Genomic DNA, 26,310 nt, shown 5'->3' with positions numbered 1-26,310 from the left:
GAACCAGAAGGGACACAGGAGCTGCTCAAACAGTTCTTCTCAGCCACATCCAAGCATATGTGTTTTAACTTTTGCTGTCTGGTGACGTTACAGAGCACCAAGTATCGAGACATGCAGGCACAGGAAAAGGTTCTCCGCCAGGCAATCTCCATCATCAACACTTAAATCCTCTCCCCATTGTGCAATAAAATCAAACATATGTGCAATACCACTTTTGCTAATCTAAATCTGTATTTTTTTGTGCAATAATACTCTTTCTTTATAAAAAAAAGTGCAATAACTTTTATACTTTTTAATTTATTTAGCTTTTTTTTCCATGTGCAACTGGAAGCTTCTGTCACCAAAACAAACATACCGTATACAAACATATACAACTCTTTCTGATTCTGATTAGATAACAACTAGATAAAATAGTTGATGTATTAAAGATCTACTCTTTTGTTTGTTGATTAGAATTCAATTCAATTAATTTTATTTGTATAGTGCTTTTAATAATGGACATTGACACAACTTTAAAGAGATAAAGAGGTTATGAAGTTGTAATGTATATGTTTAGTGCCTATAAGTTTATATCTAATTAATTTGCCAGTGGCTACTTCTTCTTCTTCTTTTTCAGCTGCTCCCATTAGGGGGCGCCACAGCGGATCATCCGTCTCCACACCCCCTTGTCCTCTACATCTGCCTCTTTCACACCAACTACCTGCATGTCTTCCCTCACCACATCCATAAACCTCCTCCTTGTTCTTCCTCTTTTCCTCCTTTCTGGTGTCTCCATCCTCAGCATTCTCCTACTGATATACCCCATGTCCCTCCTCTGCACATGTCCAAACCATCTCAATCTCACCTCCCTCACCTTGTCTCCAAAACGTCCTACATGCGCTGTTTCTCTAATGAACTCGTTTCTAATCCTGTCCATCCTCGTCACTTCTAATGAACATCTCAACATCTTCAGCTCTGCTACCTCCAGCTCCACCTCCTGTCTTTTACTCAATGCCACTGTCTCTAAACCATACAACATCTCAGGTCTCACCACAGTCCTATAAACTTTCCCTTTCACTCTCACAGATACTCTTCTATCACAAATCACTACGGTTATCACTGTAATTCATTTTTTTTAAAAACAAACAACAAAAAAATTCCAACCATTTATTTTACTCCATGATTTTAATAAGGAAAAAAAAAAAGAAAAACAACTTAGATTCAAGGACATGAAAGAAGAAAATCTCGCCACGATTAAAAGGAAATGCAGGAAGAACGTATATTTACTGCCGTCTTGTGGCAAAATAGTGTAACTGCATGTAGATATTACCTGAAAATTGGTGTATACAAATTAACCTAATAAAGATACTTAACCCTTTTGGACTGTTCAAAATTACTAGCATTCATTATTGCTCTGTTCTTAAAAAGCCACAACATTTACCTGCTGTAAAAATATATCAGATAAATAATTTTCTCCACTTTCTTTAGCTTCAATTTGTTAATCAACCTTAGTTCTGTTTAAAACTACTAAATATAATTTTTTTGTTTTGTTTTCTATGGAGTATTGTAGTATTGTGTGTGTTTGTGTCTTTATGCTTTTTTGCCTGGACCACAGGCAAAATTGAACCTGGCCCAAAGAACAGAACACGGGTCAAGGTGGAGATATATAATATAATATCTAAAATAATATATACTATTTTAGGGGTAATATGTGACACAAAATACAATTATTTACATTTAAATTATAAGAAATTTAATAATTGAACTATATAGTTTACATTTGTTACACCTCATTTGGGAAATACAATGTGTGTGTGTGTTTGTTTACATTTTAATATTTTATTTTCTAAAGGTATGTTCTGCTTAAATGTTCTTATTGCAGCATATTTGAACAAATGTCTGTATTTAAGAAATATGGATTACAAAAAAACAGGGTAAATGTATTTATTCAACTGATTTATTCATAAATGAATTTGTTCCTCCTCCTCCCTCCCTCCCTCCCTCACTTTTAATGGAGGAACATGGCATTGACCTTCAAGCCTTTTCATCAATGCAGTAGGACAAACATGTTTCCATGTCCTCTTGACATTCAAAAATAAATATAAAGTCATCCCACAGTCATCCCACAGGAATTCATCACACAGGACTCTTTTGAGGGCATTTTGTTGGTCATCATTACTCATTAGCAGAAAAATCCAGCTCCGTCACCTCCCTTAAGAATGAGTCTCTGTGACTGTACGCAGTTCCACGCTGTATACACGTCTCTCAGAATAGTTGGCTGCTGCACCTAGTGAAGACACAAGTTGCAAATAAATATAAAAATTATATTGGCACACATTCAACTGTTGGCTATGACCACAAAAGTCTTTACTTTATTAATGTCTGTTTCAAACACAACTCTTCTGCTGGGCAACAGTTTGGTGGCAGTGGATTTTGAAACTCTGAAGACAGGCTCAAGTGTTCCCTGAAGGAGTTGGGATGATTCTTCGGTCCAGTATGCAAACCTCTGTGTCTATGCCTTTGTTTATTAATATACAACCATAACCCTGTTTGAGTGCCTCTGACACCACAGTGGTTGCCAGGTCCAGGGTTTTTGTGGCAGTCCTCAAGAACAGATGCCTTCTCTTCCTCTGACAGGACAACTAGCCACCTGTACGGCCTACTGGGGCCGGTGTAGAAGAGTCTGTCTTCTGTTTATAGAGGGAATAAGAAAAGATAAAAAAAGGTCATATTAGTAACTGATATCTGACTAAAAAGAAACTACATTTAAAAAAACAATAAAAAATAAATTCTTCAGATTTTATAAATTGATGTTGGTTGTAATGGAAACTATTAGGGTCTCTGTGGGTCTCTACTGGTATGTGATCCTTCAGAAATAATGCACAAAACACACCACAAATATTAATGTTATACTTGTTTTATTCATAGCTAATGGTTCCTAATAGTATTTTAATTGGAATCATTAGAATCTCTGTTTTTAAAAAGCCACAACATTTACCTGCTGTAAAAATATATCAGATAAATAATTTTCTCCACTTTCTTTAGCTTCAATTTGTTAATCAACCTTAGTTCTGTTTAAAACTACTAAATATAATTTTTTTGTTTTGTTTTCTATGGAGTATTGTAGTATTGTGTGTGTTTGTGTCTTTATGCTTTTTTGCCTGGACCACAGGCAAAATTGAACCTGGCCCAAAGAACAGAACACGGGTCAAGGTGGAGATATATAATATAATATCTAAAATAATATATACTATTTTAGGGGTAATATGTGACACAAAATACAATTATTTACATTTAAATTATAAGAAATTTAATAATTGAACTATATAGTTTACATTTGTTACACCTCATTTGGGAAATACAATGTGTGTGTGTGTTTGTTTACATTTTAATATTTTATTTTCTAAAGGTATGTTCTGCTTAAATGTTCTTATTGCAGCATATTTGAACAAATGTCTGTATTTAAGAAATATGGATTACAAAAAAACAGGGTAAATGTATTTATTCAACTGATTTATTCATAAATGAATTTGTTCCCTCCCTCCCTCCCTCCCTCCCTCCCTCACTTTTAATGGAGGAACATGGCATTGACCTTCAAGCCTTTTTCATCAATGCAGTAGGACAAACATGTTTCCATGTCCTCTTGACATTCAAAAATAAATATAAAGTCATCCCACAGTCATCCCACAGGAATTCATCACACAGGACTCTTTTGAGGGCATTTTGTTGGTCATCATTACTCATTAGCAGAAAAATCCAGCTCCGTCACCTCCCTTAAGAATGAGTCTCTGTGACTGTACGCAGTTCCACGCTGTATACACGTCTCTCAGAATAGTTGGCTGCTGCACCTAGTGAAGACACAAGTTGCAAATAAAATATAAAAATTATATTGGCACACATTCAACTGTTGGCTATGACCACAAAAGTCTTTACTTTATTAATGTCTGTTTCAAACACAACTCTTCTGCTGGGCAACAGTTTGGTGGCAGTGGATTTTGAAACTCTGAAGACAGGCTCAAGTGTTCCCTGAAGGAGTTGGGATGATTCTTCGGTCCAGTATGCAAACCTCTGTGTCTATGCCTTTGTTTATTAATATACAACCATAACCCTGTTTGAGTGCCTCTGACACCACAGTGGTTGCCAGGTCCAGGGTTTTTGTGGCAGTCCTCAAGAACAGATGCCTTCTCTTCCTCTGACAGGACAACTAGCCACCTGTACGGCCTACTGGGGCCGGTGTAGAAGAGTCTGTCTTCTGTTTATAGAGGGAATAAGAAAAGATAAAAAAAGGTCATATTAGTAACTGATATCTGACTAAAAAGAAACTACATTTAAAAAAACAATAAAAAATAAATTCTTCAGATTTTATAAATTGATGTTGGTTGTAATGGAAACTATTAGGGTCTCTGTGGGTCTCTACTGGTATGTGATCCTTCAGAAATAATGCACAAAACACACCACAAATATTAAGGTTATACTTGTTTTATTCATAGCTAATGGTTCCTAATAGTATTTTAATTGGAATCATTAGAATCTCTGTTTTTTTCCAGCAAGATAATGTTACCCAAATATGGGAACTGAACAAATGGTTAACGTGCCTTAATATTAAAAAAATAACTTTGTAAATTAAGCCCAATAACCCATGCTGTACCTGTGATTTAATTTACTTTATTCATTATAAAATCTATCGGTACTTTTAAATTATTATTAATTGCATATTTGATGGTAAAATTGGAAGACGCACGTTTCAGCTTCCGAAACTCTGTAGGACTGTCAGGAAATATTAGAAGTTCTACATAAAATGCAAAGGAATCTGTCACTCCCTACCACGTGATCGAATCGGGCAGACTGTCAACGTGGCTGGCAGAAAGTGACGTCATTTCGCACATAAGCGGACCGATTGTTCTGCGAGTAACGGATCGAGTAGAGTCAAGAAGAAGAAGAGAAAAGAGTAGAAAAAGAAAGCCTGTAGGAAAAGCGAGAGGCCTTTCACGGTAGTTCCTGATCATCTCAGACTGCTGCATTTATTTCCGGGTATCTAGAATGTCAGCGTTAAACAAATGAATGTACAGATTTTCGGTAAGTTTTGATGTTTCAGGAGAAAATACTCCACCTTCTAAACTTTACTCGCTGTGAGCATTGGCTTTCAGTTTACTTTCGGTTTTGAGATTTTTATGTGTGGAAAAAAACAACCAAAAAAACCCCTTTAAAACCAACCACATTTTATATACTATCTAATATACTTTTTAAATTTTTTTATTTAGTAATTAGATTAATAAATAAGAATTAGTTTAGAATAAATAATCACTCTAGGTAAGATTAAAAAAGCCAACACTTCAAATTCCAACACATACTTTTGATGAATTTATAGAAAACTATGAACTATTCCCTAAACATGTTAAACATTGCTTAATCTTAGCTTATGAATGTGGTATGTTTCTGTAAGAAATTGTTTAGTTTGAGCATCACAGGACATTAAATAAATCAAGATTGTTGTTATAGTCAAAATGTGTATTGATCTACATTCCAGCTGTGTAATGTACCAAATACCCTGCATTGTATAATAATAGCTTTTTATTTTTATAAATCTTCTAGATTTATATTTTGTGATTTCAAATGTAAGATGACGTTTTATTCTGTTTAATTTTTACATCACAAAAAGCTGCAACTTTAGCAGGGGTGTGAAGCCTTTTCATATCCATTTTTTTCCATTTATGATTAATTATAATAAAAAACATGTATACATATTTTTTTTCTCAGATGATAACTGGGTAGACTCATGAAGCTGAAGAACTGACAGTAGCAGTATGGCTTCCTCAAATAAGTCTGCTAAACAATATGTCGGAGATGCTCGTGAAAACTTAGTTGGACGCCTACAAAACCTGCCTCTGGTTGTTGAAAAACTTCACCAAAAGAAAGTTTTCAATGGCAATGAAGTTAGTGAAATTGAGGCGGAACCAGAAAAGTACAACAAAAGCAGGAAGATACTGGACTTTGTCTTAAACAAGGGTGAGGAGGCCTGCTATCAGTTTCTCCTAATACTGTACCATGAGAGGAAATTGGTCCTGCCAAAGACAAAATCATCTAGTCGGGATCTAGATTTACATACGTGGATCTGCTTGTTTTCTTTTAGAGATGAGGCTGAAGATTATAATCACGGTAAGTATGTTTGATATAAGCACATTAATAAATAATTACAAAAACTGTGGCATTTACTATAGATTGACAATGTATGCATCAGAAGTAGAATGAATTCATTTATGTTGGGACAGTTTTTGATTTTCCATATTGTCTCTGCTTTCTTTCTTTCTTTTCAAGGGGCCTGTCTAGTTATAAAAAAAAAAAAAGTTTTCAATTGAGTTTCAAAGGCATTAATTATTGGAATGCTTTTAGGATGTTGCATGTGTTCACACTTATGGTGCCTGTCAAAAGTTTGGAAACACCAAGTCTTTCATTATTTATAAAACACAATGTCCTTGTTGAGAGCTTTAGGCTTAGGCATAAAGAATAGAAGGTGGGCAACAGCTTCAATCTGAACTTGATTATATTTGCCACAGTCAATTAAAATTCACCTTCAAGTGTCTTTATTAATACACACACACACACACACACACACACACACACACACACACACACACACACACAGAAAGCCCTATATCCATATTTTCTCAAGGCTTAGGACTCTCTTCCCCTTTAACCTCTTCGCAACAGAGAACACTCATTCCTTCAACCACTTACAGGTGTGTGATCCTGACCACTTATTTTCCTCTGTCTCCTCCATCCATACACAAACTGGCACATGACTAGCACATGACCACATACCACCAGGCCAAGAAAGCCATTCATCCAGACTTCCCTCCTGTTGCAAAAGGAAATCTGCTATAGCTGTCTGTCTGTGGACCATCTTGATCTTGAACAGCTGAAGTGCCAGGTTTTAGTGAGTGATCCATGTGTTTGATATCTATCATGTGATGAAGCCATTGGAGTAGAGCATGGTCTGAACAGAGAGTGAAGTGTCCCAGGAGATTGGTGGGTGAGGACTTCCCAATTGATAGTCAAGCACTACTTCTCAATTGTGCCGTACCTTCTCTCCCGCACTGAGAACTTGAGGCTGATGTACAACAGCATTCCTCCCCATGCACCAGCTCAGAACTCATGGCCCCTAGCCTTTAGCCCCTTGTCTATTACGTTTGTCTGTAAAACAAAATGGAGATAAAAGTCAGGGGAAGGTGAAAGTGTTCTGCTACAGAGTGCAGCTTTTACCTGTGTGAGAGTATGCTGGAACTGCAGGACTGCTCTGAGGTGTTGTAATTGACACTGACAGTCATTATTATAAATGTAAGTCATCTAAATAGGCAGCAGGGGCAAAGTGTTCAGTCCATGACACTTTGACACAATGCTGGGGTGCAGAGCAACCCGAATTGAAGTAGGACAAACTAATGTAAGCCAAGTGGGGTTGACAGGACAATTTTCTCAAGAGTCATTGGAGTCAAGGGAAATTCCCAATATCCTTTGGTTAAATTCTGTGTCAAATATAAGCGTTCCAGGCTTAGCCAATCAAGAATTTTCTCACTGCAAGTAATTGGAAATGCATTAAATATAGACACCATGTTGACGCTTGAAAAAATTATACAAGTTAGAAATAGAAACATGCTGCAAAAAAACCCATAAAATATAAAAAAAAAATTGTGCTTTCACGTAAAATAACGTTAAAATAACAACAAATCAAAACAATCAGATTTCTTTGCTCTTATGCCATTTTATAAAAAAATAATCTTAAACTTTAAATAACTTTAAATATTTTGCTCTTCATAAAAATAAACACCAGATGTCTCACACCTTCATCATGCAGATCTTTAGAAACTCTTTCTGGGTAAATAACCGGCTGATGTGCCTCTGATTTCTCCTCTGTTTTCACACCAGCTTCACTTTGTGATTTTGCTCTGGTGAAAAAAACGTCTGCTGAAATGTCAGATTCTTCTTTAACTTTTCTACCTTCTGGATCTTCTGCTCTGCATTTTTTTTCAGCTTCTCCTGGTGTTTTGTCTCGTAGTACCATCTTAGATTCAATTAATTACAACCACATTCGCTTTAAAAATAGGACACACGTGTTTACCGGCAGTGTCAGTAAACTTACACTCAGAATCCCATCGGTTTTGAAAGGCTCTGTTTTCAAAATCCACTTTTCTCTTCGCCATTGTGAGGGGCTTCACAATAACTTCAAAATAGGGTTAAATACATCAACAGAATCTTGACTTGATTGACGCTGGAATGGAATGTTCCCAGATAGCCTAGCGTTTGCCTAGCTGAAGTGCTGCATTATGGGATCTGTAGTTTGTGTTATCAGCGCTTCATATTACAGGGCCATTAATAACAATAATAATAGATCTACATAAAATCATCCCGCTTGCCTGAGTTTGACACCCCGATCTATGTGAAGACACTAATCATGTTAATAATTTCTCACTATCAACAATGATTTAACAAGGTATGAAAAGGCACTTGACTATTCCCCTCCTATCCCCCCAATAATTGGAAAATTGGACATTGAGAGACTGGAAGAAATTTCTGTGTTTAGATGAGTCCAGTGCCAAACATGTTATAATAGAGGTGGAAGCTTAATTGATTGGTGTTTTATTTCAAACATTTGACAGCCACTGTAAATCTAAGATTGTCAAAAAAAATTTTTTTTGTTTGTTTATTTTTTTTTTGCCAGTGCAACATCCATTTACTTTACCTCATTTTAATGTCCATGTTTTAAATAAAAACAAATACAATTTATAGATTTGTCAACTGAAACATTGGGAACTTGTTAAAAAAGTAACTTACTTAGAAATCAAACATTGAAGATGCACAACACTAATACTTACTGCTTTAATAAGCAGAGTACCCGTAACACTAAAAGTCACTCAAGATAAGACGAGAGGTAATGTAGTTCTCACCTGGGTCTTATCACCTTGGAACATAAATGTGTCAAAGCCAGTTAGTATTTCTTTTTTAGTTGGTCTTAATTATAAGAGATGTTGAAGGAGGGTAGAAATACCCAGAAGATCTTGTCAGCTGTTTTTTGGCTTTCCAAACCACACAGTAAGACAGCTGATTATACACTCTTATTTAGCTTTCACAGGAAGTAGGGACCCTGCTAAGCATTTTGGATCAAACATTGCTTATAGTCCTTCAGAAGTTTTTAATCATGTGCACAACAAGAATCTATGGTACATTGGGCTCTTTCTATATTATTCCATTAAGTGATCAACTTCTCCTGATGTCTGGTACTCATCAACTGTACAGTTAGCAATGTCTAAGAGTCTTTAATCTTCACTCTATCAAGGCTACGTTCACACCAATACGGATAAATTTGAAAACTGTGTTTTCGTCTAAAGACGCTCCGCATCCACACTTGTTTTTAATCATTTTCCAAAAGTTTTCATTCACACTAAAATGACTGAAAAGGCTTATGTTCCTGTACTGCTCATGCGCAAATCATAAGACATTTCGACTGCATCAATTTGCTTGCCGTTTATTTACTTTTCAGCTCTTTGAAACGTGTCGGCAATGACTAAAAATGTCATCCTTTTTCGAAAGCCTCTTTTTTCACATTCCACACTGTGACACGAAAACTGTTTTCAAATGTATTTCAAATGGCATTGCAGCTAAATCAGTAAGGGTTTCATCATAATCTTTGATAATCTTAAGATTAATTCTGCTAAGCTAAAGCATCTCAATTTACCCAATGTCCAAAACATTGGAATTCATGTTATTGAGCTAAATGTTTTAACTGTGATCACAATGTAAAGTTACACTTTATAACTGTTAGTCCAACAATAATGTTTTTACTTTTCCTCTGGTTATTTTAGGACCTCAATCATGTCAAGATTTGCAAAAATATATGAAGACAAGTACAAGACAAATGCTTGGTCAACAATGGATGAAGAGCCAGAGCGTCTATGGAGAAAAAGGAAAAGAAGACTTCACCTTTATTCCTTTAGTGTTGGATACAAACACAACAAAGTATACACCACATAACAAAGTCAAACTCAAGAGCAAGAAATCTAAAAAGCCTCGTACAAAAAAGATGAAGGCCTACATACCAAGGGACACACAGGGAAAATCCCCTGAAGATTTGCTTAATAGCAAGGACAAAAATATCCTAATAGTGGGCAAACCTGGAATTGGGAAGACAACAGTTGTTAAACAAATGTTGCATCATTGGGCAAAGAGAAACGACAGAACCCTTGACTTCATGTTTTACTTTGATGAAAACACACTGTCAAACACCTCAGCTGCAGTTACCTTAGAAGAGCTTCTGCTAAGCACATTTTTCATTTCAGACATGGAGATGAAAACACATGCTGAAGAAATTATGCAGTATCTTCAAGAATATTCTGAAAGGGTCACCATTGTTTTTGATGGAATCAGTGGAGATTTTCTGAACAACACAGTTTTCCTGAAGATCATGGAAAATGAACTTCTGCCTGAAGCAAAGATTGTGGCAACATGCAGGTCTGAAGAAGAGTATGAATTATCTCACTGGCCAACATGCACAATCTATGTTCAAGGTTTCAGTGAAGAGTCAATTTATGATTTTTTTAGTAAAATGTCACATATTGATCCAGAGTTGGTAGACAGTGTAATAAACAATCCTGCACTCTTCAGTCTCTGCCATGTTCCTATGTATGCTTTTATGGTGGCAGCCTGCATTCAATACTACTCATCTGATGAGGTGAAGACACAATGCACAGCTACTGAGCTGTACGTCCGAATCTTTCGTCATTGTCTTCAGAGACATGGAAATAAGAAATTGCGGCACTTAGATGTATATATAAAAAATTGCAGGGACATGGTCTTATCTCTAGCTGAGTGTGCGTTCAATGCAACCAAGTTAAAAACAATCAACCTGGAGTTTGATTATGATGAAAAGAACATTGCTACTGCCTTCTTAAAGACTGCTACAGTTGTGTCACCAGCATTTGCTAGAAACGTTTGTGCATTTCCTCACAACACAATGCAGGAGTTTTTTTCTGCTCTGTGGCTTTTAGAAAAAACTGAAATACTTGATGAGATGCTCCAGCTGTGCCAGAATGAAGAGACTCAGCATATAAAATACGTAATTCCTTTTCTGTGTGGACTTCACTCACAAGCTAACATTCCCTTGTTGAAGTGTCTCTTTCCAGTGAACAAAGTGAAGGAAAACACCAATGCTTTATTTGAGAAGGTCTTAAACACTTTCTTCTGTGATGATGTTGACATTACCTTCATTTGCCAGTGTCTGTATGAATTTCAGTCACCTGAATTCTGCTGCTCCTTTCTGAAGAAAATAGACTATTGCCTTGATTTCAGTCAGGAACATCTTGACCCTTACACATGCTGTGCAGTGTCCTATGTAATCAGCAACTCCAGGAACGAACAGGTTCATCTTGATTTGGAGAAGAGTGCAGTGTCCCTGTCTGGGCTGAGGACGATTCTCAAACATTCACAATATCTAAGGTATTTATAATTCCAAAATATTATTGTAAGGATGTGCCAACACAGAAATCTTAATATCTTAAGCAAACAAAATGTTTTTTTTTGTTTTTCACAATTCTTTTGCTCATTTCCTCTCATATTTATTCAGTACTATGTAGTGTTTGTGTATATATATATACACAAATACAAAAACACTACACATACATACAGTGAGGAAAATAAGTATTTGAACACCCTGCTATTTTGCAAGTTCTCCCACTTAGAAATCATGGAGGGGTCTGAAATTGTCATCGTAGGTGCATGTCCACTGTGAGAGACATAATCTAAAAAAAAAATAAAAATCCAGAAATCACAATATATGATTTTTAAACTATTTATTTGTATGATACAGCTGCAAATAAGTATTTGAACACCTGTCTATCAGCTAGAATTCTGACCCTCAAAGACCTGTAAGTCTGCCTTTAAAATGTCCACCTCCACTACATTTATTATCCTAAATTAGATGTACCTGTTTGAGGTCATTAGCTGCATAAAGACACCTGTCAACCCCATACAATCAGTAAGAATCCAACTACTAACATGGCCAAGACCAAAGAGCTGTCCAAAGACACTAGAGACAAAATTGTACACCTCCAGAAGGCTGGAAAGGGCTACGGGGAAATTGCCAAGCAGCTTGGTGAAAAAAGGTCCACTGTTGGAGCAATCATTAGAAAATGGAAGAAGCTAAACATGACTGTCAATCTCCCTCGGACTGGGGCTCCATGCAAGATCTCACCTCGTGGGGTCTCAATGATCCTAAGGAAGGTGAGAACTCAGCCCAGAACTACACGAGAGGAGCTGGTCAATGACCTGAAAAGAGCTGGGACCACCGTTTTCAAGGTTACTGTTGGTAATACATTAAGACGTCATGGTTTGAAATCATGCATGGCACGGAAGGTTCCCCTGCTTAAACCAGCACATGTCCAGGCACGTCTTAAGTTTGCCAATGACCATTTGTATGATCCAGAGGAGTCATGGGAGAAAGTCTTGTGGTCAGTTGAGACCAAAATAGAACTTTTGGGTCATAATTCCACTAAACGTGTTTGGAGGAAGAAGAATGATGAGTACCATCCCAAGAACACCATCCCTACTGTGAAGCATGGGGGTGGTAGCATCATGCTTTGGGGGTGTTTTTCTGCACATGGGACAGGGCGACTGCACTGTATTAAGGAGAGGATGACCGGGGCCACGTATTGCGAGATTTTGGTGAACAACCTCCTTCCCTCAGTTAGATTATTGAAGATGGGTCGAGACTGGGTCTTCCAACATGACAATGACCCGAAGCACACAGCCAGGATAACCAAGGAGTGGCTCTGTAAGAAGCATATCAAGGTTCTGGCATGGCCTAGCCAGTCTCCAGACCTAAACCCAATAGAGAATCTTTGGAGGGAGCTCAAACTCCGTGTTTCTCATCGACAGGCCAGAAACCTGACTGATCTAGAGAAGATCTGTGTGGACCAAAAATGCACACTGCAGGAGTGGGCCAAAATCCCTCCTGCAGTGTGTGCAAACCTGGTGAAAAACTACAGGAAACGTTTGACCTCTGTAATTGCAAACAAAGCCTACTGTACCAAATATTAACATTGACTTTCTCAGGTGTTCAAATATTATATTCAGCAATATTATACAAATAAATAGTTAAAAAATCATACATTGTGATTTCTGGATTTTTTTTTTAGATTATGTCTCTCACAGTGGACATGCACCTACAATGACAATTTCAGACCCCTCCATGATTTCTAAGTGGGAGAACTTGCAAAATAGCAGGGTGTTCAAACACTTATTTTCCTCACTCTATCTATCTATCTATCTATCTATCTATCTATCTATCTATCTATCTATCTATCTATCTATCTATCTATCTCTCTCTCTCTATATATATATATATATATATATATATATATATATATATATATATATATATATATATATATATATATATATTGCACATTTTATTGTGGCCAGCCTGAGGCACACCTGTGCAATAATCATGCTGTCTAATCAGCATCTTGATATGCCATACCTGTGATGTGGATGGATTCACTCTACATAGGAGAAGTGCTCACTAACACAGATTTAGACAGATTTGTGAATAACATTTGAGAGAAATAGGCATTTTGTTTGATGTAAAGAAAAAAACCTTCATATATTTATTATGTATGTGAGGCAAATATTCACTGAGATTTAGGTTGTTTTATTTATGTGTCTACGAATAGAGATGACAAAAGGAGACGGCAGAGAGCGTCTCTCTACAAATAAAAGTAGACACTTTATAGACTCGAGTGATGTATTGCTCTTATCTGTATGATCAATAAAGACAGAGTAATTCTTAAGAAGCTGGCTTGAAAAAACAGATGCATGAGTGCTGCCAGTATGGCTTAAAATATTGTAGAAGCGAAAGGTCCACTTGTCAGTGTTCAGACCATACGCAGACTATATGTTTATATAGTTTGTTAAATATATTGCATTACATAAACATTACATTCAATATATTTACATTACATTCATTTTGTTTTTTTACAGGGATTTTTCAGCAACACTATGTCAGGTCTGGACAATGGCCTTGAAGTATGAGGAGCTGAGTTATCTTATACATCTCGTTCAGCTATGTGAAAATGAGATTCACATACCAATGAGCAGTCATACAGATGTTCTTGCGAAAGCTGGAATAATTGTTACTCAAAATTCAAATAATATATGTCTCCATTTACACTGTGATCAAGACCCACAACAGCTCAAAGATCTTGTGTACAGAGTGCTCTCATGGCTGCCACACATCAGTGTTCTCCAGTGAGTCTTATAAAACATATTTACTAACTTTCACTGATGTATAAAAGTTTGTGAACCCTTTAGAATTTTCTTTATTTCTGTCCCAAAATGTTAATTGAATTTCATACATGTCCTAAAAGTGGAAAAATAGACCCATTCAAACAAATCAGATACAAATATTATACTTGGTCATTTATTTATTGACATTATATATATTACAAATCTGTGAGAGGCAGAAGTATGTGAACCTTTGTTGTTAGCATTTGGTGTAACCCCTCTATAATAATTGCAGGTAAACATTTTTGGTAACTGTCCTCAGTAAACAGTCCTGTACAATGGCTTGGAGAAATTTGAGCAGATTCCTCAGTACAGGAAGTACTGGTATTGGTGGGTTTCTTAACATGAACTGCTTGTTTCATGTCCTTTCACAACATTTCTAGTGGAATAAGGTCAGGACTTTGGCTTGGCTTTTCACAAACTTAAAAATGTGTTGTTCTTTAACCATTCTTTGATAGACCGATTTTTTGTTGTCTTGCTACATGACCCATATTCTCAAGTTTCAGTTTACAGACTGGTATAATTACATTTTCTTTAGCATTTGGTATAATTCATCAATGATGACAAGCCATTCTGGCCCAGATCCAGTAAAATAGGCTTAATTCATGATTATACCATCAACGTTTTTCAGATATTTCCTAAACTGAAATGCACTGTTTTACTTTTTTTAAACATAACACTTTACATTTTAACACCAAATTTCTACTTTTGTCTCATTAATTGACAGAAAATTTGTCAAACAGTCCTCTGGCTTGTCCACATGATCTACAGCAAAATTAGGATGACCAGCAATGTTCCTTTTGCTGAGTAGAGGATTCAATTTGCAACTCTGCTGTGCACACAAAGTTTGTTTAATGTACTCTTGATTGTGTTCTCATAATTAGCCAACATAAGAGAAGACTTTATAGAATTAGAATTTACCCATGGTTTCTTTGTGTTCTTGCAGACTATTACATGTCTTGTTTTTTGAGTGATTTTAGTAGATTGACCACTCCTGGGTAGGGTCGCATTGGTCTAGGATTTTCTCCATGTGTACACAATCTGACTGACTGTAGATTGTTGGAGTCTTTAGGGATGGTTTTGCGGCCCTTTCTTGCCTGATGAGTAACAAAGACCTTTTTTTTTAGGTCTTTAGAAATCTACTGTGTTCATGCCATTATCCACTTACACAAACATTTTGTTAAGATCAGACTTTGATAGGTCACTGTTGTTAATTGAAACAGGGCACTTACTGACACCTGATTCTCATACCATTGATAGAAAATAGATAGACTTTAATTTGACCTTCAAATTAAGTGCTAATTCAAGAGGTTTACATACTTATGCCTTTAACAGTTGTTAGATTAGATTCAACTTTATTTTCACTGTGCAGAAGACAAGCACAGGGCCAATCAGTTTGATCCATGCTCAGCTGTTTAGTTGTGGTTGATGAGAGAGTAGAGGATAGGGCTCATAACACAGCCCTGTGGTACACCAGTGTTCAGGGTGAGGATGCAGGAGACCACAGTCTGTTAGTGGGAAAGTCCAAAGTCCATTTGTAGATGATGGGGCTGATGCCAAGATCAGTGTGAACTGCAATTGATGAATAACATCCTAACATACGTGTTGGTTTTATCCAGGGGATTCAGAGCAGTGTGCAGAGAGAAGGCAATGGTATCCTTGGTTGAAATGTTGTGTTTGAAGGCGAACTGAAATGGTCTAGTGTTGGGGACAGGCACAATTTTAGATGGGAGAAAACCAGACTCTCAAAACACCTACGATTGGTGTTAAAGCAACAAGGCAAAGGCGTTGAGGGCCATTGAAGCACCATGTTTTGATACAGGCACAATGGTGGTTGCTTTGATGCAGGTAGGGACAATGGCCTGTTCCAAGGAGATGTTGAAAATATTAATGAAGTCATCAGCCAGCTGTTCTGCACAGGTCCTAAGCACTCGACCAAGAATGCCATCATGATAAACAGCTTTATTTGCATTCAGCCTGCTCAGGGCTTCGAGTGTGAGCAGTAGGTCTTCAGGTTGGAGCTTTGATGGGTGATTCTGTGTTTTCATGATCGAAGCAAGCGAGGAAGATTTTCTGTTCGTCTGGAAGGGTGGCCTTTCTGGTAGGAGGGTGGTGTTTTAAAGTTTGTAGTTTATGATAGCATGAATGCCTGTCCACATACATTGTGGTCATTGTTGGTAAATGTGTCCTTAATCTGCAGCTTGTCTTTGTGTTTTGCAGCTTTAATTCCTCTCTTCGGATTGGATCTGGAAGAATTGTAGGCTTCTCAATCATTAGATTTGAAAGAAGCGTCATGTGCCTTTAGAAGGAGTCTGACATCTTTTTTTCATCCAGGGTTTTTGATTGGGAAATACATTAATTATTTTATGGGAGGTTACTTTGTTGACACACTTGTTGATGTGCTGCAGAACTGAATTGGTGTAAGGTATTAATATCAGTTAATTTCAGAGTATTGTGGCCTGACAAGCAAGCATGTTCCAGTCTGCATTCTAAAATTTATGCTGTAATGGAGAGTTTGTTTCCTTCAGCCTTTTACAGTCTTCATTGTGGGTTTCACATGTTTGATTATGTATGTGTATTTGGGGAGTAGGAGCAGGGATAGGTGATCTGATTGTCCAACATGTGGGTGATGAATGGCTTTGTATGCCTCAGGGATGTTTATATAAACCTGATCAAGTGTGTTGTTTTCTCTTGTAGGGCATGAAACTTTTTAATAAAATTTGCAAAGTAATGTTCTCAAATTACCATAATTTAAATCACCAGCAATTATTAAAGGCACCCATTACAGCTAGTTTAGCATTAGCATCTGGGGAACATACAGTACATTGCAGCAATTAAGGTGGATGAAAATTCACGGGGCAGATAGAATGGTCTGCACTTGATGTACATGTATTCAATGTCAGCAGATCAGTATAATTTGGAAATAACAGCATCCACCTTTTTTTTGTCCACAGTTCTGTTGGCTCCATGTATGTATGTCTATGTATACTGGACAACAACACTGGTAAAATGTAACAAAAATGTAAACATTAAAACACTCAATCAGTACATGAATGTATGCATTTATTGTTAGTTTTTGATCCCCGATTTTTTTTTTTATATCAAAGGCAGGTGATTTAGTTTAAAGGTGGTGGTCTGGGCAATATGTAACAAACCCTGTTTATGGCACTTCTGATAATAAAAATTCTGCCAAGCATGTAGAAGTGTTGATGCTTTTTAAAACTGTCCCTAAGATATAGTCGGTGCACTGACAACAGCTTCACAACATTGTCAATAAGCAGAAGAAACTTTGGTAGCTGTCACCGGTGCTGTTTTTGTTTTAATTTATCAGACACTTTTAAAAATATGTAACTGAATGCAAGAGAACAGGGGGGGAAAGTGGGGCATTGACTTGTTGTCTATCACATATGTACTGTAACATTGTGATCCTTTCACTTTCTTCAGGTTTGATGTTACACATGGAGAGAAAGAACATGAAAAGAGATGTAGAACATTTAGACTTAATTTGTGTCTACAAGCAGCTTTACACCATCCACAAAACATCCATCAGTCAGTACATAAGATTCTGCCCTCTAAAGAACAGAGTGATTTCCTGCTGGATCTGTACTCCCATGTGAAGCAGTATGAGAGTGAAACAGGCAGCAGTGTTCTTCCAGCATTGCTGCCAGTTTATCAGTCAGTTCCTGATGTCTGGTCCATAAATCTCTCAGAGAGAAAAGTCTCCCTCCTCCTAGAAGTGCTGAAACTCCAAATAATGATGAAACCAGTGGAGCTGAGAGACTGCACAGGAAAAGAGAGTGAAGTGAGGAGTTTCCTTCAGTGTCTGCCCTACATCTCACAGCTCAGGTTTAATAAGTAAGTTTACAAAATCCATGTTTTTATAAACAAATATTTTACTGGGACAATTTTACATTTTTAAATGATTAAAGATTTTTTCCTGATTTGAAATCTTACCTATGACCTTTTAAAATAAATCTTGACAGTAATTTATTTACAGTAACAGAATAAAGTCAGTAAATACATTTAATATCAAGTCATGAGATACAGGTTATAAACTTATGGAAACATAAAGCAGTGAAAAGACACCTGCTGCTGATTTAATGGAAAAGGGATCATTTTTTTGCTAAAAATCTTTCCTGTGTTGATTTTAAGTTTTAATTTTTATGTATTTAGTTTTTAAAAATAATGAATTATTCAATATAAACTTAGGTTAAATGTATATTTACTTTTACCACAACAACAATTTCTTTCAAACTTTTTTGCCCTTTTCGAATGCGTCTATGCTCCATTAGACTGATAGCAAACACTTGAATAAAGTCCCAAGGCGTATTTACTTGGTTATTATTCTTTACTTTGTAAATATATATATATATATATATATATACACACACTGTATATAAATACAATATATGAATATGAAAACATGAATTCAGTAAGGCTGCTTTACTAGGGTCAATCATCCACTCTTATTTTCCAGCTTCAGTCTCTCTAAACCATTTTCATGAAATACTGTTCATTTCAACTTTAAAAATTGTATGTTACATTAAACCATCCATTAAACTTGCTTATGATTTGTAAAGTTGCTTAGAGTCAAATGTTTTTAAAGGCTAAACTGTTAAAAGATCATGCATTAGCTGTGCTGTTTACATTTTCCTTTTCTCACATTTTAACTAGTGATAGCTAGTACTGTAATAATATATTTTTCTTCAGTGTCTGCCCTACATCTCACAGCTCAGGTTTAATCAGTAAGTTTTTATATTATTCTTCAGACAAGTTTTAGTTCCTTGTGCACCACAAACGATAAAATCACTGTTCTGAACTTTGTGTTGTCAGTGATGAAATGTGAATCAGTTCAAACACTGCCTTTTTTTTTATTTATTATTAACTTGTTCTGTCGAATAGAAATTTTAATCCTAATTTGTCTACATGAATCTGATCATTCCTGAAGTGTTGATATACAGTGTACATTGCTTTAGTTTGTGAAGTTGACAAAAAACAAACATGCAAATACACACTTTCATTCACTGTTATTAAAAGGTTGTGTAACGATAATCTCCAGTCATGATTCGATTAAATTCACAAAACTGAGTTCACATAATGATTCTCAGAATATTTTTAACAAAATTTAAAAAGAAAATATTTCTAAATAATATACAATGCAAAAAAAATGCATTTCTGTTTCTCTAAATGGATTAAAAATGGCTATGGACAGAGGTTTAATATTTTTTACATAATTTTACATAACAATATGTTGGATTGAATAAATAAAGTGTCTGATGTCAGAAATGATCGACTGAAACATACTGTATTGAGTTCTGTAGCAGAGCCTCAGGCATCATCTGAATTGGAAATAGACCTCCAAACACTAATTCTCCATGAATCAGTTCTAATTTATTATTTGTATTCATTTACTTGTTTCTTGTTTTACTCCCAATGAAAACCTCAACATCTTCAGCACTGCTACCTTTAGCTCCTGTCTTTTACTCGATGCGAGGTGAAGCTACTTATTCTGTTCATCATAATTTGTCCTGCATTTCATTATTGGAGCTACAGTTAAAGTTGGTGTATGTAGACTGGTTTGAGATCTGCTTATTGAAAATCCAACATTTTATTTTATTTCTGATCAAAGGAACTAAATGAAATAAATGACAAAAAAAAAAAAACATTCGTTCATTTTGATGAACGAGATGTAAAGAACCGAATCACCAAAATGATCAAATCTTCGCATCACCAGTTTCTGTAGGTAATAGAACATGCGCAGTTCCGCCATAATAACATTTAATTTCAAAATAAAAGTCCCGGAGAAACGAATCCACTATTCACTATTTACGCAAATAAAAATTGTCAAAAAAGAAAAAATACAACCCAGCCAACATGTCCATGTGGGCCCCACATGGGTTTTATCTGGGTTATATGGGCATCATGTGGGCATGGGGTCAGAGTGGGCACTTTGATGGGCTGAATGTGGGCCCCAGTTAGGTTGCCTATAGTTTATTCGAGGGCCTTGTATGGGCCACATTTGGGCTATATTTATCTATATTTCTCAAAAGAAATCTATTATTCAATTATTCAATTGATGATAAATTCAATTGATATGTTTTTTGCGTGTTTTATAACATCAACAGTTAAAAAAAAATTATATATTAACAATAACATGATATAAAAAAAAAAAGAGACTCGGTTGTGCAGCTCACCCGCCTTCTGATTCTGAAGAAACAGTCATGACTCACTACCACAGGAGCACCTGACCTGACCTGGAGAACCTGACCTCCCTGTCACGGTAAGAAATTATATTTTGTTTTAAATTAATCTAATTTTACTTTTGTTTTTATTTAATGTATACTTCTGAAAGATTTGTGGTAATTAAAGTTACAGGCACGATATAAAGAAGGTAAGTGTGGAGAGTGAACTGGTTTACCTCAGAGATAAACACCTGTGGAGAAACTGAACATTCGTAATGATTACTAGATAACTAGGACATTGTCTACTAAAATGTGGAAATAACGACTTTTTAAACCATTTTTACCCGTGTTTTCTCCACATAGTGTCCTCATGATAACAGGAGGGTGAAACAGTAAAAGCACTGTGGAGTCTATTTCTCTTTAATTCCTTTATAACGTGTATATACAATACACAGAGAAAAGCTCTGAGGAGATTGTGACAGTACTTAACATTATTTTAATGTGATTTAGGTGAGATAGGTAAAGGTGATAAAAAACTTTCATATTTATATCATTTCTAAACATTAATAAAAACATGATACGTTATGATAACGGTAAAGATAAGGTACATTTGCACCGTTCAGAAAGTCAGTCAGAATCCCGCCACACTCCCCCCCCCCCACCCCGACAAATTCGACAAAACATTCGACAAAACATCATTATAAGTAACTCAAACTAATGTTACAGTGGTCAGTTCATATTCACGGTCCAAAGTGAACCAGTATGAATTTAATAATCGATCTGTGTTCTAGACCCCACTAATTATTCTAAACATTAATCACAACAAAGCCTGAAATTCACCATATTGATGCATTTAACCTTTTGCATGGTATTGTGTCATTTTAACATCATTTACTCAGATCAGTTAACAGTTTGGGCAAATGGTGGATTAGAAGGTGTTTTTTTAGTTCTGATACAGTAGCATGCTCTTCTTTATATTAATTTTTGTGCTTTACAGAAAGCCTGAAGCAGAACCGTTAGCTGAAAACTGTCAGTAAAAAAGAGCTGGAGAAAGCGCTTGGTAAATGGTTCACAAATGCAAGAGACAGAGAAGGCAACCGTGCTTTAGTCATATAACCTATAGCTAGGGCTGCACAATTATTAATATTTTGTCCCGATCACTGTTTTTGAATCTGTTTAATTAAAGGAATACTCCACCCTGAGATGAAAAAATATCTTATAAATTACTGATCCTCAAGGCATCTATACAGTGACTGAGAGCTCAACATGCTGCAACTGAAGAAAACACATGCAAATAGGGTTAGGGTTAGAAAAAAACAACGTTATCATTTTGACAACACATGTGCCGTAAACCCCCACAATGCAACCAAACACAGAAACACGCTGCAAATCCTCACAACCAAACCAAACACAGAAACACGCTGCAAATCCTCACGACGCAACCAAACACAGAAACACGCTGCAAATCCTCACGACGCAACCAAACACAGAAACACGCTGCAAATCCTCACGACGCAACCAAACACAGAAACACGCTGCAAATCCTCACGACGCAACCAAACACAGAAACGCTGCAAATCCTCACGACGCAACCAAACACAGAAACACGCTGCAAATCCTCACGACGCAACCAAACACAGAAACACGCTGCAAATCCTCACGACGCAACCAAACACAGAAACGCTGCAAATCCTCACGACGCAACCAAACACAGAAACGCTGCAAATCCTCACGACGCAACCAAACACAGAAACACGCTGCAAATCCTCACGATGCAACCAAACACAGAAACACACTGCAAATCCTCACAACGCAACCAAATAGCACAGATCACAAAATAAATGTTTCAAGGGGACCACAACAAGTGACAAACCCGTCTGGGACTGCTTATTGTTCAATGTCTATTCGTCAGTGGTGTTGATGTGTGTCGATGACCTGAAAGGTGAGTTGATTGTTTATTTTAACATTGTTTGTTTATGATTCCTTGGCTTTTTGGATATTATTATCCTAAATAATCTGATGAAATACACAAATAACTGTAAAACTTTATTATGTTAACTAGCAAAGCCAGGAATCATGATCAGGATGTTAAAATAAACAAAAAACTCACCTTTCAGATCATCAACACCACCACTGATGAATAGACACTGAACAAGCAGTCCCGGGGTTGTCACTTGTTGGTGTCCCCATGAAACATTTATTTTGTGGTCTGTGCTATTTGCAGTGTAAATTAATTGGTTGTGTTGTGAGGATTTGCAGCGTGTTTCTGTGTTTGGTTGTGTTGTGAGGATTTGCAGGACGTTTATGTTTTCTTCAGTTGCAGTGCGTTGAACTTTCTGGTCCCCTGTGATCCGAGGTGTGACTTACATCTTTCAGCTGATCAGAATCATTGTTCTAATCACTGGCTTTTGGCAATGGCCAAATATTCGTTTAAGAGTCAAGTTCAGACGCAAGGTTAATATTCTAATCGTTACATTCATAAGTTTTGTATTCCATGACTGGTCCCCCGGCATAAGTTATTACTGTGTGAGGCAGAGGCGGGAACAATTCACTGATGAGATTCTAGGATATGTCTTAATTGATGCATGTTTTTTTAGATGCTGCTGTGAATGTTTGTATTTTAAAATTGACTAAATTGCCTTTTCTGTCTTCTTTTCTTTACTGTTTTGTAGGTGTGCAGCCGAGGAATCTGCATAGACCCACCAACTATTCTACATTAGTAATTCTGTTACTCCTGTTTCCTGTTTTTTTACTTGAATTAATTTAAATTAAATGTGATTTACACATTCTGAGTTGAATTCATTTATTTTTCACAGTTCAAATACTCAACCATGTAATTTTAAACATAGAGCAGCACATAAAATCAACTAATATTAGTTATTTGTTTGGTCAGGCACAGTTTTACATTGTAACTGAGGTTTGAATGGTTTGACAGTGGATTTTCCATAGTAAGATTAAATACACATTAAGTTCACCCACAGAAATCAATGATGAAATTAATAAATGGGACCCAATTCTCACCCACTGTGGTCCCATAAGGGGCCCACATGTAGCCCACATTGGCCCCATTTTTAACACCTATTTGGGACCCAAATGGGCCCACCATGGACCCATCAGTGGCCCATCTGGGCTAACACATGGGGCCCATGTGGAGCCGATGGACAAATTTCTCTGGGCCCCATTTGGGTTGCCCATGCAGGGCCCAAGTGACAGCCCATCAAAAACCCACATGGGGCCCACATGACAATGTTGGCTGGGAACTTGGACTTAAAAGGGCAGCACATTAAAACAAAACTACTCTATTCTGAATACACTTCCATCTGAGGTTGCTAGCAAATGAATATTAGCATTTTACCTCATGAAAATTGAGACTTGTTACTGTTCATATAAATGATCAGAATGGAGAAAATGTGATCTCTGACATTAACTGTGTTGTGGATGTTGGTATCAGATGAGCTTTTTCATTATTTCACAAACTGCTAATCTCTACAGCTGTCAGCCAAAAACGAGTATCTAAAGCATTTGTGTGTATGTGGTGTTTTATTTGTAGGTTTGCTGTGTACTGTAATAATATATTTTACTTTTATCCAGGTTTGAGTCTAAACATGGAACAGAGGAACAAAACAAGAGATTGAGAAAATTTACACTGGATTTGTGTCTGCAAGCAGCTTTACACCAACCACAAAACATCCAAGAGACAGTGAAGAAAGTGACAGCATATGATTATAAAGAGCAGAGTGATTTTCTGCTGGATCTGTTCTCCCATGTGAAACAGTATGAGAGTGAAACAGGCAGCAGTGTTCTTCCAGCATTACTACCAGTTTATCAGTCAGTTTTATTCTGGACCATAAATCTCTCAGAGAGAAAAGTTTCCCTTTTACTAGAAGTGCTGAAACTCCAAACAAAGAAGAAACCAGTGGATCTGAGAGACTGTACAGGTGAAGAGAGTGAAGTGAGGAGTTTTCTTCAGTGTCTGCCCCACATCTCATACCTCTGGTTTAATCAGTAAGTTTTTATATTATTCTTTAGAAAAGGTTTAGTAGACTTTTTTCTATTCATTATTAACTTGTTCTGTCAAATAGAAATTTTTCTATTTGTCTACATGAATCTGATCATTCCTGAACTGTTGATATACAGTGCACATTGCTTTAGTTTGTGAAGTTGCCAAAAAACAAACATGCAAATACACACTTTCATTCACTGTTAGTAAAAGGTTGTGTAATGATAATTAGTCATGATTCGATTAAATTCACAAAACTAAGTTCACAAAATGATTCTTAGAATATTTTTAACAAAATTTAAAAAGAAAATATTTCTAAATAATATACAATGCAAAACAAATGCATTTCTGTTTCTCTAAACGGATTAAAAATGGCTATGGACAGAGGTTTAATATTATTTACATCATTTTACATAACAATAACCCAGCCATTATGGATGCACAAGCCAGTGCACTCTTAGTGCTGGTCCCAAGCCCGGGTAAATGGGGAGGGTTGCATTAGGAAGGGCATCCAGCGTAAAACATGTGCCAAATCAAATATGCGGATCACAAATGAGAATTTCATACTGGATCGGTCGAGGCCCGGGTTAACAACGACCGTCACAGGTATCGTTAGCCGACAGGGTATTGGTGGAAATTGGGCTACTGTTGGCCGAAGAAGGAGAAGGAGAGGAGGAAGACGTCTACAAAGACAGCAGGGAAAGGAGCAGTGTAGGAGATTGGAGGTTAGGGTTGGTACTTTAAATGTTGGTACTATGACTGGTAAAGGGAGAGAGGTAGCTGATATGATGGAAAGGAGAAAGGTAGATATGTTGTGTGTTCAGGAGACCAATTGGAATGGGAGTAAGGCCAGGAACTGTCAGGGGTGCAAAAGTAGGACCCAAATGCAGGACGCAGCAATAAAGCTAAACAGAAGTTTTTAATGTGAAATAATCCAGCAAGCACATAAAACAAGGTGTCCAAAAACTTACGGTCCTCAGGGTAAGATACATGACACAAAAAAAAACACAAAAACACGTGTCCAAAAACTTATGACCCCCTGTGAAAGGTAATCCACACAAAAGCAAGGTGTCCGAAAACTTATGGTCCCCTGTGAAAGTAATCCACAACAACCGAGCAAAAACGTATAGTCCTCCAGGGGAAATAGTCCACCGAGAAAACGCACATAAACGGAGAGAGACAAAACAAAAGACACCCGACCGGAATGAAAGAATGAAAAGGAAAGAACAGGGGAAAAAAAAGAAAAAAAAAACAGAGCAAAGCCACGGCGGCGGCACGGCGCGAAATCGCGGAAAAAACAAAGAGGAAAACAAAAACCGGAAGATCCGAAACTGAAAGCAAAAACGAGAAAAAACAAAACCGAGGGACAGGGAAGTCTCAAAGAAAAAAAAACACGGAAGCCAACGAGACAATCTGGCAGCACGCGTAAGAAAGCCGTGTCTATTTATGTGATGGCAAGATGGCGGCCTGGACGGTTGCGGGTTCGCGCTACCCCGGAAGTGGAAGCACCGGAAGTGCCCGCGCTGCTGGCTGACAGTACCCCCCCTCAGGCCGGCTCCAGACGGCCCACCAGGCTGGCCCGGATGATCACGGTGGAAACAGGAAATAAGGCCGGGATCCAAAACGTGGCACGCAGGGACCCACGAGCGCTCCTCAGGGCCGTAGCCCTCCCAGTCCACAAGGTACTGCAAGCCCCGACCCCAGCGCCTGGAGTGCAGGAGACGGCGCACAGTAAAGGCCGGGCCCCCGCCAACGACCCGGGCGGGCGGAGGGGGTCTGGCGGAGGGAACCAGGGAGCAAGCCCGGACAGGTTTGAGGCGC

The 26,310-nt window shown here is 37.2% G+C and overlaps 1 protein-coding gene and 1 long non-coding RNA gene across 5 annotated transcripts in view; one reads left to right on the top strand and one right to left on the bottom strand.

Moving 5' to 3' along the window:
- Positions 1-3,572: 3,572 nt before the first annotated feature.
- The window catches only part of LOC124382012, a 34,205-nt gene continuing 11,467 nt past the window's right edge, over positions 3,573-26,310 (bottom strand). The window contains exons 2-4 of one of the 3 annotated variants that reach the window (XR_006924962.1): positions 7,061-7,170; positions 3,913-4,231; positions 3,573-3,827 (exon numbers count right to left, since the gene is read on the bottom strand). This is a non-coding gene — a long non-coding RNA (uncharacterized LOC124382012). Of the gene's footprint in view, positions 3,828-3,912; positions 4,232-4,803; positions 4,927-6,714; positions 6,822-7,060; positions 7,171-26,310 lie in introns of those variants that run through there. The other 2 variants (XR_006924964.1, XR_006924963.1) reach the window with 2 other exon arrangements.
- LOC124382011 overlaps positions 4,869-26,310 on the top strand; it is a 49,119-nt gene continuing 27,677 nt past the window's right edge. The window contains exons 1-6 of one of the 2 annotated variants that reach the window (XM_046844067.1): positions 4,869-5,055; positions 5,737-6,135; positions 9,834-11,463; positions 14,005-14,271; positions 17,752-18,162; positions 24,081-24,494. In XM_046844067.1, the coding sequence (XP_046700023.1) occupies positions 5,784-6,135; positions 9,834-11,463; positions 14,005-14,271; positions 17,752-18,162; positions 24,081-24,494 (3,074 nt within the window). In that variant the 5' untranslated portion in view covers positions 4,869-5,055; positions 5,737-5,783. The remainder of the gene's footprint in view (positions 5,056-5,736; positions 6,136-9,833; positions 11,464-14,004; positions 14,272-17,751; positions 18,163-24,080; positions 24,495-26,310) is intronic. The other variant, XM_046844066.1, reaches the window with a different exon arrangement.

The sequence above is a fragment of the Silurus meridionalis genome, chromosome 29 (genome assembly GCF_014805685.1).
Source record: "Silurus meridionalis isolate SWU-2019-XX chromosome 29, ASM1480568v1, whole genome shotgun sequence".
Taxonomy (NCBI): Eukaryota; Metazoa; Chordata; class Actinopteri; order Siluriformes; family Siluridae; genus Silurus; species Silurus meridionalis.
The sequence above is the reverse complement of the archived record's forward strand: the minus strand, read 5'-3'. Positions and strand labels throughout refer to the sequence as shown.